Source organism: Camelina sativa, chromosome 19, assembly GCF_000633955.1.
Source record: "Camelina sativa cultivar DH55 chromosome 19, Cs, whole genome shotgun sequence".
Classification (NCBI taxonomy): Eukaryota; Viridiplantae; Streptophyta; class Magnoliopsida; order Brassicales; family Brassicaceae; genus Camelina; species Camelina sativa.
The window spans coordinates 272,325-290,782 of NC_025703.1; the positions used below are offsets into that span (position 1 = coordinate 272,325).

At 35.9% G+C, this 18,458-nt stretch overlaps 3 protein-coding genes and 1 pseudogene across 3 annotated transcripts; 1 reads left to right on the forward strand and 3 right to left on the reverse strand.

Annotated features, from left to right (window-relative positions):
* Nucleotides 7-2,792, reverse strand: LOC104763755 (annotated as a pseudogene).
* Nucleotides 3,210-5,440, reverse strand: LOC109125117 (probable WRKY transcription factor 58). The gene is made up of 4 exons (XM_019241320.1): nt 4,882-5,440; nt 3,995-4,554; nt 3,756-3,902; nt 3,210-3,626 (listed from the first exon to the last, which is right to left on the reverse strand). The coding sequence occupies exons 1-4, from the start codon at nt 5,269-5,271 to the stop codon at nt 3,329-3,331; spliced, it is 1,395 nt and encodes a 464-aa protein (XP_019096865.1). The 5' UTR covers nt 5,272-5,440; the 3' UTR covers nt 3,210-3,328.
* On the reverse strand, nt 10,180-11,520 carry LOC104763756 (lamin-like protein). Its single transcript, XM_010487128.2, has 2 exons — nt 11,163-11,520; nt 10,180-10,803 (listed from the first exon to the last, which is right to left on the reverse strand). The coding sequence occupies exons 1-2, from the start codon at nt 11,335-11,337 to the stop codon at nt 10,454-10,456; spliced, it is 525 nt and encodes a 174-aa protein (XP_010485430.1). The 5' UTR covers nt 11,338-11,520; the 3' UTR covers nt 10,180-10,453.
* Nucleotides 12,252-14,420, forward strand: LOC104763757. The gene is made up of 6 exons (XM_010487129.1): nt 12,252-12,620; nt 12,779-12,928; nt 13,118-13,376; nt 13,472-13,690; nt 13,778-13,920; nt 13,995-14,420. The coding sequence occupies exons 1-6, from the start codon at nt 12,342-12,344 to the stop codon at nt 14,295-14,297; spliced, it is 1,353 nt and encodes a 450-aa protein (XP_010485431.1). The 5' UTR covers nt 12,252-12,341; the 3' UTR covers nt 14,298-14,420.

Genomic DNA, 18,458 nt, shown 5'->3' on the forward strand with positions numbered 1-18,458 from the left:
TACAAATGATGGTAGGTAAAAAAAATTATATATCCTTGGCTGAAAATGCTGGTAATTAGTTTTCTTCCCCCAATTTTAACCTCTCTCTATTCGTGGTGGTCTTGGAACACCAACTCTAACATCACTTTCAGTCCTCCTTAATATTTCATTCATCCCATTAGTTTGAAAAATCTTCGGATTCGCCCCAAAATTTGTCAAATCCTGTAAAGTTTTATCAAAATAATAAAATTTAAGCTGCCAAATGATAATATTACAGAGGTTTAGTACCAAAAATCGAATATCAACTACCGGTTTAGATGGTACCGGGCCAATTTGACTCACCGTATCGTCTTCTGTTTTCTTGTGATGCAAGCCAGAGAACAAAAATACATCAGAGGAGTCGAGAGAAACGTGAGGCCTAAGAAAGCTCGGTTTCTCTTCGTTTATCGTCAACCCGAAAGTGTTCTTAGCGAAAGCCATACTCATACCACTGACATGGCTCGCAGATCCAGCCGGCTGGTTATAAGTCAGCGTTGAAGCTACGTCGTTTTCTTTCCTCTTTTTGGCTCCTGCCCAAGCGAACCCACTCGCTGGTGCGGTGGTTTGAGATAAACTGTTGTAAGGAAACTCGCTTCGCGTCGTTGCCTGAGATGTCTCTGACGGCGTCTGGATAACAATCTGTGTTTCAGCTTCCTTCTTCGTTTCCTGCAAAAAAGATTAATAAACAGAATTACCAATATTGAACCGGGAATTATACTCATCAGTTAAGTCCGGTTACCACATACCTGGTGGGTTGGTAATCTGGTGAGATTTGTAGGCTCTTTCACTGTTCTACGAGATTTCTCCAATTTCTTTGTTGCCAAATTATCTCTTTTCTTGACACTAACTCTTCTCCTGCAAAACAAAGCTTCAATCTCTCGACACAAGTAACAACCTAGGATATATATATATATACACACAGAGATGGCCAAAATCGATCCCTTGAATGATGATACCTTCGTTGAAGTTCTTCGCGGTACTTAGCATCCATTTCTTTATTAGGAGGATACGTAGGTAATGTCCATGGATCGCAAGCGTAAGGCTTTGTGTTAAAGTACTGAAAAGATATATAAGAAAAATTAAAGAGCTTTAGCTTATTTGATTATAAAAGAGGCTAGGGTTTCGTTTAGTAAGTTTTTGTCACCTCTGACATAAGAGCAGAGGAAGCAGTTCCTCGTTTCTCAGTATCAATGGACAATAGATTCTCAAGAAGATTAGTTGCCGTTTTCGGAAACTCATCAAATCTTTCTCTTAGGCAACCTTCATATTGATGTTGTGGCCTAAACATCTTAGTTTGAGGATGAAGCTTATTCTTTTCCCAAAATTCTTCATCTGGTGATCCAGCGAGTTTATAAATCTTGTGAAGTTGTTCAATCTACAAAGAAATAGCACAAGCAACACTTCATCTCCAAAATAAGATTTTATATATCTAGAATGAGTAAAATTTTAATCTATCGGTTTGGTCCCCTAATTCCCACTCACCTCTGTTCTTCCTTTAAGAAGTGGTCTTCCCGTAAGAATCTCTGCGAAAACACAACCAACACTCCAAAGGTCGACCGATACACTATAACTGGTCGAGCCCATAAGAAGTTCTGGTGCACGGTACCATAATGTCACGACCCGACTCGTCAACTGATTCTTGTTTCTTGGTGTTACAATGTTGGCTAATCCAAAATCAGCTAGCTTTAAAACTCCTTTGTTGTTCACCAGAATATTTGCGGCTTTAATGTCTCTGTGCATAATCCCTCGTAGATGACAGTGTTCTACTCCCCATAGCAATTGCTTCATGTAGCATTTTATCTGAAAACGAAATTAGGGTTGGCAAAAGAAAAGAAAAAAACAGAGTTACTTGCAATAGAGGGTAGGGTTTTGTGTGTATGTGAGCGTCTCTCTCTTGCCTGTGCCTCGGTGAATTTGATGTCGGGAGATGAACATAAGCCTTCGAGATCGTGCTCCATGTAATCAAAAACAAAGTACATGCTGTTTGAATTCCTTGACGCGATGATCCCTTCGAGTTTCATAATGTTGGGATGATCTAATCTTCTCAAAATCATGATTTCTCTCGCTATGAATCTTATATTTTCAGTTTCAAAATTTTGGACCCGTATTTTTTTTCAAAGCCATAACTCGTCCCGTCGATACCTCACAAGCCCGGAACACGTTGCTATACGTCCCTTGTCCGATCTAGAAAATAATTGTTGAGAGATCATTGATAGGGTCGTTACTTTTCTGGCAAGAAATCTATGATTAGGTTTATAGGATTAATTTACCTTCTCTCTTTTCTCGTAGTCCTCGGCCCGTAGTGGAACCCATCCATGAACGGCCTCGGGTGCGGCGGAGCTGAGCCAGGAGGGCCAACCAGCCGCCACCTGCTCAGCCTCTACATTGCCGTGGGGCAAGCTCGATCTTAGGCTAACACCGGAGGTCCTCGATCTTGGAGCATCATCGTCATTATTGTGATGTTTTTTCGGGGATGAGTTGACGACACGGCGGTGAGATGGTGGACCGGGAAGAACGTGGCGTTTATGGTGATCTTGGGGATGATTTCGGTGGTGGACAGCTATGTCGAAACGACGGCGATGAGGGCGTGGAGGACCCGCCGGAGAAGAAGAAGAATGCTTGGAGTTGAAGCAACCCATATATAATAAATTAATTGTCAGAGGAGAGGTTCCGGGCTGCGTGAGTATCGACCCGGGTCGGGTAAACGGGTCCAACGCAGGGAGGGCGATCCCCGCATTAGACCATAAAGAAACGAAAATAAAGGAGAAATTAAAAAAAAACAAAAATTTAAGGAAAAATAGTTTTTGATGTAAAATAGAGAGAACCGAATCGATTAGAGAGATAATTACGGAGAATTCGATAATCCTCCTCCTTAAACTCTGGAAGAGAAAAGAGACAACAATACAACATCTTTTTTATCTCTTCTATCTTTTTCATGTGTAATTTTAAAATAGATTTATCTTTTTACCGAGAAGAAAATTAAAGAAGATAATAATGTCTACTAACTTTCGAAGGGCGAAAAACAAAATAAAACTGAAAAGAAAGTACTGTATATAGTGTATATGTTGTTACGTACATTTGTATTCTCAAACAATGGTTAGATACAAAAAAAAAAAAAAAAAAAAAAAAAAAAAAAAAAAAATAAAACTAATATTTCCCACTTTCACAAACTTTGTNCCAAAAGCATGCACTCAAATTCACATCACACTTGTTATACAAGTCATTAATCATCAGTAGTTGTCCGGTTCAGAATAAATCACCGAACGGCTAAACCAATCCTAAAACAACCTCGAAGTCGTCGGTTTATAAGTCAAATAGTAATTTTCTCTTCTTTCAACCTCAACAGGACCGGAGGTTGGCCTGAATTGTTATTATTGTTACCGAAACTCATATGTTGTTGCATATTGTTCCCCGACACTGATCTCATACGATGTTGTTCGGACGTCCCAGCAGCGGCTGCGGTTGCTGCTGCGGTACCGTTTCTTGCTGCAGGGACGTCGTGGTTGTGTTTACCTTCATAAGTTGTAATCACAGCCTTAGCATCTGTTGAAGCTCTCTCTACATGTTTACGCACCGTACAATTCGCCGTTGTACATTTATAGTAGCTCCTAATATTACCAAAATAAAAAGAGTAGTGTTTTTAGAAACAAAATGTAAAAAAAGAATTAGAATGATATCAACTTAGTTTTATGTAAACTATATGAACATTAAAAACACGACCGTAACTAAAATAATACCTTGGATGAGGATTTCCTTTGACAACTTTTTGTCCGTACTTGCGCCATCTATAACCATCGTCGAGAAGGTCCACTTCACTTCTTGTCTGGACAATAATCTTTGGCTCGGTCACCGTCCGGTGAGTCGTCGACACACCATCTATTTTCCTACAATCCCACCATTAATTAATTGGAAATGCTATGAATGTTATACTATTTATGTGCTCTTTTCATATATATGACTCACACTTGTACTATACCTTATCTTTGAACCCGGAAGATCATCATCTTCATCATCATCATCATTATTATCATCATCATGATCCTTACCATAACCACTATCATCACTAGATTCAATCATATGCCCTACACCACCAACGAAATGAATATCACCAACCTCAACGGAATCTCTGCCGCCACCGCCACGGCGATTCTGAGGCCTCTCGTGATCATGTTGACCTTTGTAAATGATCTGAGTGATTTGTCCATCCGACGACCGTTCAACTTTCTTCTTAACCGGGCAGTTAGCATGTGTGCATTTGTAATAACTCCTTGGATATTCACACCCTTTGATAGGCTTTTGTCCGTACTTCCTCCAGTTGTAACCGTCATCCGCCGGTTTATCAACATTAACCACATTATACGACCGGTTATTATTAGCCTGATTATTATGATGGTTTGGAGCTCTTTGATCAGCTTGCGAAACTTCAAAAGATTGACGTCCATGGATGGTAGACGTCGATGTCGGCATATGGTGAGAAAATGTGCCTGGTTGTTGTGGTTGTGGTTGCGGTTGAACAAAGCCAGTCTGAACTGGCGACTGCAGCATTATATATCACAAGAACGATTTAATTGATGATATTACGGAAAAAGGAAAACTATATGAAAAATGCTAGTTTGGTCCAAAACAAGGTTGTAGTGTATTGGTTAATAATACTATTTTTGTCGTATTTTTCTCAATTTTTAGACGATTGAGTGTATTAAGAACTAATTAAAATGTGAATCATGAATTAATTTAGTAAATTGGTTAATTTTATTATTAAAGTTTACATAATTAGTTTTACATACACATACAAACTCTAAAATTAATTTTATAATAGTTAAAGGCCTAAACTATTAATTAAGGATGAGACAAAGAAATAATAACCTGAGGAGGAAAGAACATGGGAGAGGTGAGAAGACTAGAAGGGCTGATACCAGAAGGGATTGTAAACATCGGACCTCCTCCGGCGAACATCCCCGTCGTAGAACGTCCTCCGCCGCCAGCGCCAGGAGACACCGACATAGCACCGACGAGAAGCTGAGAGAACGACGTCGTCCGTTGATTATCCGGCGTCAAGACGTCAGGGAAGCTGTCAACGAACAAAGAAGAGACAAAAGAAAGTGGACCTGGGCTAAGACTAAGCCCATCTCCACCGCCAAAGAAATAAGCCGCCGTTTCGATCGCAGGAGGTCTCTGAGGAACTGTGATCGTCGGTCTTGTTGGAGCCACTAACGTGGTCGTTCTTATCGAAGATACATCGTCTTCAACCGCCATATTCTGAAAAGATAAAATTTTAACAAATCTCAATCTTTGTAGATTTCTCTAGATATTGATATTAATTACTGTGTTGGTATATGTGTGTGTATATATATATATATAGAGAAACAAATAGACAAGAGTCTTCTGTTTCAATGTATGATTTTCTTTAGATCGGTTTCGTGCAGCCTTGACATTGGTTTTCGAAAGTCTACGGGCTAAACATGGAACTTCTTTAATAATAATATTATTACTAATTTATTCTGGTCCAATCACTCTGTTCTGATGAATTTCGCATTTAAGCTATTTTATTACTAGTCTTGTGCAAAATATAATTCAACTTGCATCTTTTATTACCCTTTTTATTCAATCATTTGTTTAACAAGGTTGATTGAATCACCAAATTAACTTGTAAAAGTCATCTTAGATGCTATTTGTACTTGTGCATTAACATATAGTAAATCTTGCGGACCAACAATATTAGGATGTGTGTGTGTACTAGACCGTTTCTTGTTGTAAAGTTGAAGTTAATTATTTGAGTGACCCATAATCAATTTTTTATATTATCAAATTCAAAAAAAAAAAATCACTTGGTTTATATCTTTACTATTTCTTTTTAATTTTCGGGTTGATGTCATGAGTCTTATAATCCATATGCGTATCTCTATCACATCTAAAACAACAATAATCATCAGAAGATATATAGGTTCTGCTTTACTAGTGATATATACGTGATGTCACAAGGTTTTACCAATCGCAAATATAAGTATTTGAAGACTTTTATTTGTCATTTTATATATCGTTTACATTCCATTTTGTTCTTTCATGAGGAAAAAAAATTAAAACCTAAAAGATTTTACAGCTGAACTATACAATAATATTAATAAGAATATCAGTAACTAAATGCATCTCAGTATATTATAAGTACTTATAAAGTGTTTAAAAATATGAGTAAAAAAAATAAAAAATAAAGTGTTTAAGAATTGTGTCTTTAATTTCAACGTGTTGACCATAGAAGCTTGTTTTTTCCCCCAAAGTCAGCCTCACAAGACCGGCACTGCGAGGCAACCACTCCAAGTAGCGACAAAATACACTTTTTAGATTAAATGAATGCAAGTGAAAGTATAAGTTCTTGGATTCAATGGTCGATCAAGTGGAGTGGGTGGGTATATGTTAGGTTCGGAGTTTGATTTCCAAAGCATACAAACTACATCATTGTAAATTACTAAACATAATGATCGAAGATTTTTAGGCGGTATGGTAGAGTCATTTGTTTATCGCAGTTCTATGTAGTAAAATTAATGTTGTCAATCGTGTAAGTGATGCATGCAGATGCAGGACTGTTGAGTGTTGATCATATATCTTATGATATGGTTAGTACTAAGTAGAGGTTAACAGTTTTACAGGTGGAAATTAAATGTGAGATATGGAATAGCCAATAAGCATCCACCTTATTCCTTTATGAGCCAAACACACAAGGACCAACTTGCATTTGTTATTATATGGAGTATTTATTTTTTATTTTATGCAGAACGTAATCTTCAATTAACTAAAATGGCCGACAGTAAAACTACTATGCCATTTTCATCACAGAAAAATAAAATAAAAAAGAAACTTAACCTTTTATTTTAGATAAGTTAATATATTACTAGTTCATTAAAACATTTATTTAAATGGATTGAGAAAAAAAATCCGAAAAGGATCCATTTGATTCCGAAATCATAAATTTGATTTGTGGCTAATTATTAGTAACATATAAAGTTCGATATTGCCCACGACTTTGGTCAATTATTTGATACTATATTTTACATCGTTCGAATCATCATTATAAGTACTTTTCAAGTGACCAAACTAAAAACTTGAAGCTGCAAAAATGTCAAAAGACTCAAAAATCAAATATAATATTTCTGATTATACACAGATCTAATCTCTTTGATATTAAATGACATAATGAATAATAACGTAATTTTGGGAATATTCGTGCAACGATTTGTGTTTCATTAAATTATGTTTTCGGGTTCTTAAAGCAAAACGTAACAAGTGTCTGCGTACCATGTCTTCAGAGTGTCAAGAGGATTAAAGTAATCAACTTAAACTAATTAACTGACATATGTTTTTGCAATTAGTATCATTATTTTATTGTTGTTGACACCTAAGGGACAGCGTATTGATACCTCATTAGAAATAGAAATTATCAGTTCCATTTTCTTATATAAAATCATACTCCCATATGTATTTAAAATTTAATTTATAATTCGATAATCAGAAGTTGTGTTTTTTGGTGTCACGCAGTATGAGTTATGGACGCAACAGAAAGGGAAGCAATCAAGCATATTGAAACTTTATCTCAAACAAAAGGAAAACATAAACAAAGGTTTGACATTTCTTGATATACCGTATTACGGTATTCAAATGACAAAGACAGTTTAGTTAAACTCAAGAAGGGTCAAGAAGAATTGTAACCTGGTGTTGGATAATATCAAAAGGGATACAACTTAACGAAGTTGAAATCCATGTTTGCAAGAAAATAGTCAAAAAAATGTTAAAATATATCCCTAATATTGGGGTTATGTAATTTTAATATCTAAAAAAAACTGGTGTATGAGAAAACACGGGGAACAAAAATCTTTATGACCAAAAAAAACCTTGAAGAGCTGTTTGTTTTGTCGGGACGTGTGGTTGACTTTTGGATTAGGGTCAAGCTATTATTATATAGTTACTTTAGGCCCTTTACATAGTCGAAAATCCGATAACCACACGAACAATAATTTAAAATTGAAAGTGAATTCTTTTATGGGTTTGAAGTTTGAACTATAAAATTAAACATCTTCAAATGAGCAAATCTCGTGGTCAGATTAGTTTACCATCATGTCATTATCGATGTGATGAACTAATGATACTATTTAAACTGCCAGCTTTAGTCAATAAACTAAATTAGTCTAGCTAGCTGGTTATTTTCTAACTGTTAATGGTTATCGACAATATTTTATTTAATTCCAAAAAAAAAACAAAAGATCTAGGGTTTTGATAGGTTAAGGTGACTAATCATGGTGTCCACTGTTTGGGAGATGAGTAGATTAAATAAACCCTAATCAGGGTTAAGTTTAGTATATTAGTTTTGGCTAGTATACTAATAGTTTGGAACAAAGTATAACGATCCACACATATTATCAATGGCTAGTACCCTATATATGGAGACAATAGGCTAAAAGTCCAGAATTCCCTTGATTTAGGGAGACCCATTACAAATTTACAAGAAATAGTTTTGACACAATATATTTGTTAAATATGAATATAACTAAATAAAAAGAGCTAAACGATACATTTTCTTCAAGATCAACATGAAAGACTTGACTCATGATTAGTTATATACTTATATGTCTTATGGTTTTTAAGTTACTGAAATTTCTTATCATCAACAAAATTGTTACCCGTAATCATGTTCAACATAATATTTTTTTGTTTGGGTCAACTTAAACACACACACAATAGACAACGAAAAAAGAAAAAAAATAACCAAGAAGCAAGTAATAGTTTTTTTGGTTTTCAAAATAGAAAGTCCTTGATCGATGTCAAAAACAAGACACATGTTGGACTTGGGTTATCCACAACTAAGTTTCTTTACTCATCACACTTTTTTTTTTTTTAAACAAAAAGAATAGTCTTTACCCATCACACTATAAAACTAATGTAGTACATAGATTGTAGAGATAGTGTGCCTAGGCGTGAGATTATTATCCGTTATCCGCGGATATCCGTATTTGTATTCGAATTCGCTCCAAAAAAAACGGATATCTAAACAAACGGATACGAATACGGATAGTGAAATATCATATAAAATGGATACGGATACGGATAGTGCTAAATTTCAAAACGGATAACGGATATCCGTTTTTCTCAAATACCTTGTATTATATTCGGATACGGATATGGATAATCCTAAAATTTAGGTTAATCAAATCATTTATTTTCGTTTGGTTGATGTGGTATTTATATACGAAAATTCGGTATTTTTATCCAAAATACATGGTATTTTATACAAATATGCGGTATTTTAGTCTAAAATACATATATATATATATGTATATATTTTAAAAAATTACGGATATCCACGGATATTCGCGAATAATCGAATTTTTAACAGATGTCCGAAATTTTTGGATACGAATACGGATAAAACGGATACGGATACAGATACGGATATCCCAAAAAAAACTGGATATTCGCTCCGTTTACAGGCCTAGTGTGCCATCCTTAATGTTAATAAAACTTGATTAACAAAATTAAGAATGGCCAAGAAAAAAAAGAATAAACAAGTGGAGCAGTATAAAATATGCATAAGACGACTTGAAGATTGGAGAAAGGGTGGTTGTTGAGAGGACACTAAAAAGATAAACGTGTTCCCAAACATCCTTTTGTCTTTGATGTTATGTGACAATGCGACCAACTTGCAACTTATTATATCACCTACATGACAATACATCAATTATTGGAATAATTTAGTTGCTTTCTCATTCCACGTATAATTTTTGTGAAATACAAAAAAAGGAGCTCATTTATTTTACTGTCATAAAGTATAGAACTATAGACCTAAGACCATTCTTTGATAGTATCTTGAAATTTTCATCGGTCTACATAAAACCATTTTTCATGAAACGTAAAATGGTACTCTGGAATCAAATCTAGGAAATAAAACTACTATGTGTTAACTGATTAGAATCAGTATATACTAGGTTCATTAGCTGTGTGGTTTTCCGAAATCGAAATTTAAAAGTCCTTTCGAGTCATATGAGTTAAATTTGTGTAGAATTCTTATATGTAACGATGTACGTGTAACGTGTGGAATCTCAACAACTGGATATGGACGTGTTGTGTATATATTAGTGACAATGATCATCTATGGGTCCAAACTGAAGAAAAGATCGATAACTTAGAATCCAAGCCCAAATCGTAGGCTCATTAAAGCTAAAGCATGAATAATTGATTTTTCACACCAACAAAAGCAAAAGCAAAAGCAAGAATGAAATAATCCAACGAGGCAAAAACACACAAACACATAAAGAGATCCAACAACCTAACATAAAAGAGTACCAGTGAAAAACTATAAACGAGCTTCACTTCGTGAACATATATAAATTGAACCGGATGTCACCGTTAACAATCGTACGTTTTCTCTTTAAGAGAAACAAATCCAGGCTTGTTACCACAACCTCGGAACCGCATCCCACATAGTCCCAACTGCTGCGAAAACAGCGACCGGAACAACAAACTGATGGGCAAAAGCAGAGACCGTTGATGCACTGTTCTTATTAGGTGAAGCAGGTGGTGGAGGAGGAGGCGGTTTCTCAACTAAAACAGCAAGTTTCATACCGCCGTAACACCCACCACCATTACCACTAATCAGATAATAATGCCTGGTCTCATTAAGATGAACTAAATCCCTTCCAGCACCACGAGTCCAATTAGCGATGGGATTATTGGAATTGCAGCTTATATAGTTCGTCTCGTTCACCTCTATAACGTTGAATTGGTTTCTCTCGTACACAAAATCTATGGAGACAAGAAAGAAACCACCAAAAGGAGACACCAANAAAAAAAAAAAAAAAAAAAAAAAAAAAAAAAAAAAAAACAGAGAGCCTAATCCATATCAATCAAAAGGTCAAAACTGAAACTAATATGTTCAGACTTACTACTGAGTGATGTGAAAGACCCACTTTTTAATAAATGAAAACAGAGCCTATGATTGTATTGTATCCGACATGATCTGGACTACATAATTTTCGAACGTCATCATAGATAATGAAATTACGAATATGCCAACAGATCTAACACATATAATGAATCAGAGAGTGAGTTTGTGTGTGTGTGTGATCATGTCAAGAGAAAGAGAGAGTTAGAGAGCATAATACAGAGCCAATCGTCGAGGTAAAAGTGTTTGTCCTGAGCCCAGACGGTATAGTTGATATTGGGGTTCCAGAACTGGTTATCTCCAACAGTCCACCTCTTCGCCGCTACCTCAGTGACCGGCGCCGCCATCAGAAAAGCCAGAAACGCCGCCGCAACTAACAACGCAACTCTCGCCATGAGAATAGGATGAGTCTTTCTCTTTTGATGAGTGAGTGGGGGTTTTTTTAGAAGAGATTTGGATGGTTTTTATTTGGGTCTCTTTTAAAGTTTTAGTTAAGTAGTAGTATATTGAAACGTCGTGTCGTGTGACACAAATTTCTCCTTTTCCAGGAAAAGATCTCTCTAGATCCGTAAATTAATTCATCGACCCAGCAAAAACCTTCCAATGCTAATAAATTAAACCTCGAGGTTCACGAAAAGTACAAGTTAAGCCTTAAAGCGTTATGTATTTTTTGTCTTTTTTTTGGGTCATATTTTCTTACCTTTTTGGCTGAAATTTATTTCCTTTTCCTTTGGTCAATGCTAATAAATTGGTTGTAAATACTACTAGTAATTGTTAAATGTAAAGCCAAGATTTATTTCCTTCAAGTTCAAGGACATATTGATAACATATGTACAATGAATCTTATATGTATCCAATATTGATATTGTTTTCAAAAATAAAATAAAATGAAAATAACTCTTATACAATTATATTTTATTGTAAGATCTGTATATGATGATGATACTATTACTTTTCTTTTGTTTGTAGCCGTTGGGGAATTTAACAGTTTTGAGTGTGTGGGTCTTGTCTTAATGCTGGCTAGTAGCTTTTTCGTCTTCCCATCCGCAAACGTAGCGCGTCATAACCACCACCACCCACAAAACCAAACCGATGGAATTTTAAACTTAACCTCCATTCAAAATCATAACCGAAACGGCTATTGAAAAAATAATATAGGAGGATTTGGGAAAGTTCTACGATGTTCTTCTTCTATGAATGAGATTTATGCTCTTGTCCTTAAAGTAACGTCCACACAATATTTGTTGTTGTAATATCCACGTAGGAAAAGGGAAACTATCACACTATACCCATCAACGTGTCCAAACATCAGCTTCTAGTTCCTATTGTACCAATTAAAAAAAAAAGCTGAAGAACCAAAAAAAAAAAGAACATCGGAACTGATAAGCGAAGAAGAAAAATGGCGGCAGCGGCCATGGCCGTTCATCTCCCGAAACCGAAACTTGTAGTATTGGATAAGAACATCAACTTTGTCGGTGGGTCATTGAATTTGGGTCGACCCATGTCCGTAAACCGAGAAATTAAAGCTCCGGTGATGGTTTCTGCTTCTTCTTCGACGAGCAAGACCGTCGTTACTGATGACGTAAACGGAGATCGAAGCAAACAGTTTTATATTAACTTCACTGGCTTTCCTTTTCCTCTTGGCCCTTTTCTTAACCGGCGCACCATCAGAACCGAGGTTAGCTTTATATTAACTCCATCTCTCTATTTCTCTAGGGTTCTTTAAATTGGTCGTCTTCTCCAATCAACAGACTCCACCAAGTCAATTATGCCCAAAAACACTGTTTCAATTTTGACAAAAACACAATTATTGAACCTTGTTGTTTTTGTTTGAAGGCGGTTAAAGGTTGCATATGGATGTTTGAACAAGAACAAGCTTTAGGGTTTAGCAGTGTGTCCACCAATATACGAATGACTGTCATCAAACTCAAATCTGGAGGTTTATGGGTTCATGCTCCTATTGCTCCCACCAAAGAGTGTATTCAGGTTCCACATCTTTTTCTTCTTCCCCACCAGATTGGATTTTGTCAGAATTGTTGAATTGACAAAGTATCATACTTTCATGTCATTTCTCTTCTTGCCTTGATATTTTAACACTTAATTAGTGGTTGATAAATAGAGAAAGCGTGTAGATAGATGATTGAACACTATTTGGTTGTCTTCGCTTTGTGGCAGCTTATTAAGGAGTTGGGAGCTCCGGTTGAGTACATTGTCCTGCCAACATTTGCTTATGAGCACAAGATTTTTGTTGGTCCGTTTTCTAGAAAGTTCCCTAAGGCTCAGATATGGGTGGCACCAAGACAATGGAGCTGGCCATTGAACTTACCTCTCGAGTTTTTCGGTATCTTTCGTGCTAATATCATCAAAGACGGGGACTTATCTACCCCATGGGCTGAGGAGATTGAGCAGAAAGTCCTAAGCTCCCCAGAAGTTGGTATGTATGTTCCTTTTAAGTATTTCAATCTGGTTTGGTTGAAAGATTCAGAAATCATATTTTTCTTATGGGGTTATATATATATATATATCCAGGAATTGGACCTTATGTCGAAGTAGCCTTCTACCATAAGCGGTCAAGAACCCTTTTAGTCACTGATGCTGTGATCTTCGTCCCACGGAGACCTCCCTCGAGTATCACCAATGAGTCCTTGTTGGCCTCGGCTAAGAATGGACTAGCTGTTAAGATACTTAGCAAAGGAAAAGACGTACCAAATGATCCAGTGGTTGATAACCCCAACACCCGCCAAAAAGGTTAGCACTTCTTAAAAACTCAAGTTTCCCCTGTTTTCAATCAACCAGAAGATCTCAGTGGCTTCTGTTTTTTTTTTAAACTTGCAGGATGGGAAAGAATGGTTCTGCAAATCCTATTTCTTGGTCCCTCGAATCTCTTGGAACCAAACGCAAGCTTCGCAAAAATGTCGCAGAAGCTGATCGTTTCTCCCATTGTAAAGACTTTGGTCTTTAGCAAAGTCCCTGAGAAGGTCCTTATTCTATCTGTTTAAATCTTTTTGGTCCAAACGTGGTTGTTTTGATTTGATCATCACAAATGATGCAGGTGAAAGATTGGATCGATGAGATAGCACGTGACTGGCGATTCAAAAGGATAATACCAGCTCATTTCGAAGCTCCAATAAACGCAGGAAGATCAGAGTTTCTAGCTGCGTTTGGGTTCCTAGACGATCTTCTAGGGGAAAGATATGTAACTCGTCCTTCGCTCTCTCTACTCTTCACTTCGCTAATGGGGAAAGCAGCGAGCTATTTTCCTCCAGACGATATGAGAACTCTCTCTTCTCTTGATCAGTTCTTAGTCTCTGTTGGGGCTGTGAAAAAGACAGTCTCTGGTAGAAAAGGAAGATGATTTCGATATAAAATAGAAAAAGGATTCATCTTCAATAGAAGCAATTTATATTAGTGATTCTTCTTACAAAACACTGCAAATGGAATCATTCATTAATCATATACCTTTTGCCTTTTTGTTCCACCAACTAAACATGCAAAATTACTCTGCTGATCTCTGTTTCTTAAGTAAAACGTTTCAAGAGTAGTCAATTAACAATAGGACATATATCCCTTAGCAGCTCCTGATTTATCCAAATTACCTCATTATAAAACCCTGCTAATGGAATCATTAATCATAACCTTTTGCCTTTCTTTTGTTTCACCAGCTGATTTTCTGAGAACAACATTGTCCAGAATCATCCTGCCAAGAACAAATTGAACCACATATCTTCTATCCCAAGTCATCTTCTTTGCCTAAACATGCAAAATGACCCTGTTTCTTGCGTTTGTAAGTCCTCCTTACCAATAAGTTTCTTTTTGTCTAACTTTTGATACTCTCTCACTTGCTTTTGGAGAATAATCATGGCTATGACTTTTGTTGCGTGTGTACTATGAAGTGAACAGTCATGGAACCATATCATAAGAACAAACTTATCACATAAGTATTAGAGGAACTGGTTCACTGCCTTCTGTTGAACGTGAGTGAGAACATAAATGCACATACAAAAAGGCTCATGATTATCTTCACTAAAATTCTTCAATAAAGAACTACTCACATAATGAACGATCACCATTTCACCAATGAACAAAAATAAGTCTTCCCATAATTCCTAGATCTCTCTCTTGCATAACAGACAACAAACAATCATCAGACAATCATTATCCTAATCTATTTACACTGATAAATCATCCTCAATTACTAAGAATCCCCATCATCAACAACTTTACCTACGAAAGAAATTTTTAAGGAGAGAGAGAGGACTTCCGATGATCTCCTTCACCTCTTTTAACTCAGAGGTCACAACTTCTAAACCAGTCTTGATCTCTTGTAGAGAAGAATCCACATGTCCTAACAGAGATTCAATGGACTCAACCCTTGACTCCAAGACTTCCAATTGCTTCATTCCTTCTTGAGCAATCACATAGCTGCTTGAGAAAAGAAGAGCAGCATACCAAATGAGTTGAAGCAACAACAGGAGAAAATTGTGCCACAAGAGGTGCTAGAACTTCAACACCATCTTCCTTTCCAAACCTCTTCCGCTGATAAAATCCAATCTCTCTTAGTGTCGACATTTCAATCACCATGAGCTTCACATGATACACAAGAGAAGCCAATGGTCCATACTTAGCCCCAAGCCATGGAAACTTTTTCCCCAAAAAGAGCAGAAACCTTTCCATGTTGTGATCCACGATGAGACTCTTCATGTCTTTGTCTGGAATAACTGGCTTGTCACCGTGGCCACTACTACCGCTGCTAGAGGAGAATTTGTCACAAGAGGTGCTAGAACTTTAACACCATCTTCCTTTCCAAACCTCTTCCGCTGAAAAGCTCTAATCTCCCTTAATGTCAAAATTATGGAATAGCCATCCTTGATTTAGAGCATCATTAACATGTATAATTTGTACACATTTTGTATTTAACTAATTTTTAATAGACAATGATTTCAAATACACACATATCTTAACAATATATATATATATCATATCTATATTCAGTGAAGCAATTTTAAACATTTATACTATGATATCTAAGTTAAAAAAAAAAAATATATATATATATATATATATAAGTGAAAAACAAGAAATATGACAAATTTTTGCATTTTGGTGTTGTAAAAATAAATGTTTAACATTACGTATCTAAGTTTATTAATGAGACTGTTTTTTTGCCCAAATAAAAAAAAAATAATGATTTATAAAAAGATAATCAATTATTTATAGATTATTTTTTCCGAAGAGATTGGCTTTATAAATCTGATGATATCTTCAAAATCAAAACTATAAAGGAAAAAATGTTTAAAAAAATCCTCAAATTATTTTTATTTGGATGTTTAATAACTAATAGTTTTTGGTTGGAAGAAAAAAATCCAATATATAAATTGATGTCAAATAAAACCTCCACCCGTATATATACAATCGGTTTATTGATTAGTATGAATATGTTTCTGTAGCCTAGGGGTAAGGTGTTGGTATTGTGTCAAATCGAACCGGGATTCGAATCCCCACACTTGTGTCTTTTTTTTTTTTTTCTCTCTCTTTTGAGACCGCCGACGTAAGACAAGGAACGATCATCATCATCTGCTGTAATCGTAGCCAAATTCACAATCTGATCCTCTCTGAACCACCCTTGGCCATTGTAGGGAGTTCTGGATCTGAACTTGTCTCTGGGTGGATGAGAAAACCAAAGATTACCTAGTTGTGTGATCGATGAGTCACACGTTTAAGGTCTATACAAGGAAAGAGAATGACACGTGGTGACGGATGATCATTAACATAGGATGGGCTGAATCGGATGAAGACATGGTCTACAATCACAAAGCTCAAAACCTCTACGTCTACCGTAACGATGATGCTGTCAGTATCTGCTGGTCTTTCCGTGAAGATCATCCACAAAGAGTCTTTGAAGGCCAAGTATTCTAACCCAATTGGCTTCCATTATGGTGATTTCGTCCCTGCTAGGATGCGACAGAACCGGTTACAGTGGATAGAAGATGAGGATGCATATATACGAGAGACTGATGAGTGATGACGACGCCGGCTGGGTGAACATTCTTATACCAATCACATCAAAGAACTAGCTGAATAACTCAAATACTTAAACCAAGAGTGATAACCGGTTTAGTTATTGAACATTCTATACGTACCCAATGATCCAGTGGTTGATAACCCCAACACCCGCCAAAAAGGTTAGCACTACTTAAAAACTCAAATTTCCCCTGTTTTCAATCAACCAGAAGATCTCAGTGGCTTCTGTTTTGTTAAAAAAACTTGCAGGATGGGAAGAATGGTTCTGCAGATCCTATTTCTTGGTCCCTCGAATCTCTTGGAGTTGGAACCGAACGCAAGCTTCGTAAAGATGTCTCAGAAGCTGATCGTTTCTCCCATTGTAAAGACTTTGGTGTTTAGCAAAGTCCCTGAGAAGGTTCCTTAACTCTGCATCATCTATCTGTTTAAATCTTTTTTGGTCCAACGGGTTTGTTTTGATTCGATCATCACAAATGATTATTTTAGGAATTAAGAAACAGAGCTCTAGAGCAGAGTAGAGTCTATGTCTGTCTAAAGATAATCTAAATCTACCAATACCATGATTCTCTCCACAAGACTACAACTTTTTTTTGCAGCAACCTAGAGAATAGATCTGTTTAATACTGTAGAAAACAAGGTTCAACTCTCTCATTTTTGTATCTGTAAACAATCTATACTAAACACATTTAAGAACAATCTTATGTATTGATCCCAAACCGGCAAACCTGTATGGATGAAGAAAAAAACCATAATTTGGTGATTATTTAGGATTACATATCTGAGCGGATGAAATCAAAGAACAGGCATGAGACAAAAGAGATAAATAGAAGATATCAAGAGATTGTCGAGAGCGGTCAAAGAGTTTATATTCTGGGACAAAACGATACTATTTTACACAAAGAAAAAAAAAGAAATCCCCAAACTATACCCGCCGATATCTTTCACTTTTCATGAAAAAGTGACTACCTAGTACCTACTCACACATATATATCAATTTGCCAATTTCTTCGATTCCTAAACGTGACCACTCTTATTTTCAAGAAAAGCTCTGTTTTTTTTTTTCTGCAACTGTATCGAAGAAAAAGAAAGTGAAAGGAAGGAGAAGAGCTTTTTGAAAGCGACGTCGTCTTATTTATACACGTCGTACCTATTATATGTTGACCAAACGCAGCGTTTGGCTTATAATTTTTTTCAGTTGAATAATCGTATTTTTAATAGGACCAAAAAGTTCACTTTTTACCCTTTTAAAAACCTTTTTCCTTTTATATAATAATACTAGTGTTTTATAAATTACTCGAATTTCCGTTTTTTCAGATGCAGGAAGAAAAAAAATTGTTACAAATTTATTTTTTTACGTGTGTTAATGTATTTATTTTACAATAATACTAGCATTTGTGGCTATTTGTTTTTTTTTTGTTCGGTTATTTTAATTTTTTGGGTTATTTTAATATTTTTTCCTTTAGATAATTACAAAAAAAAAAAAAAAAAAAAAAAA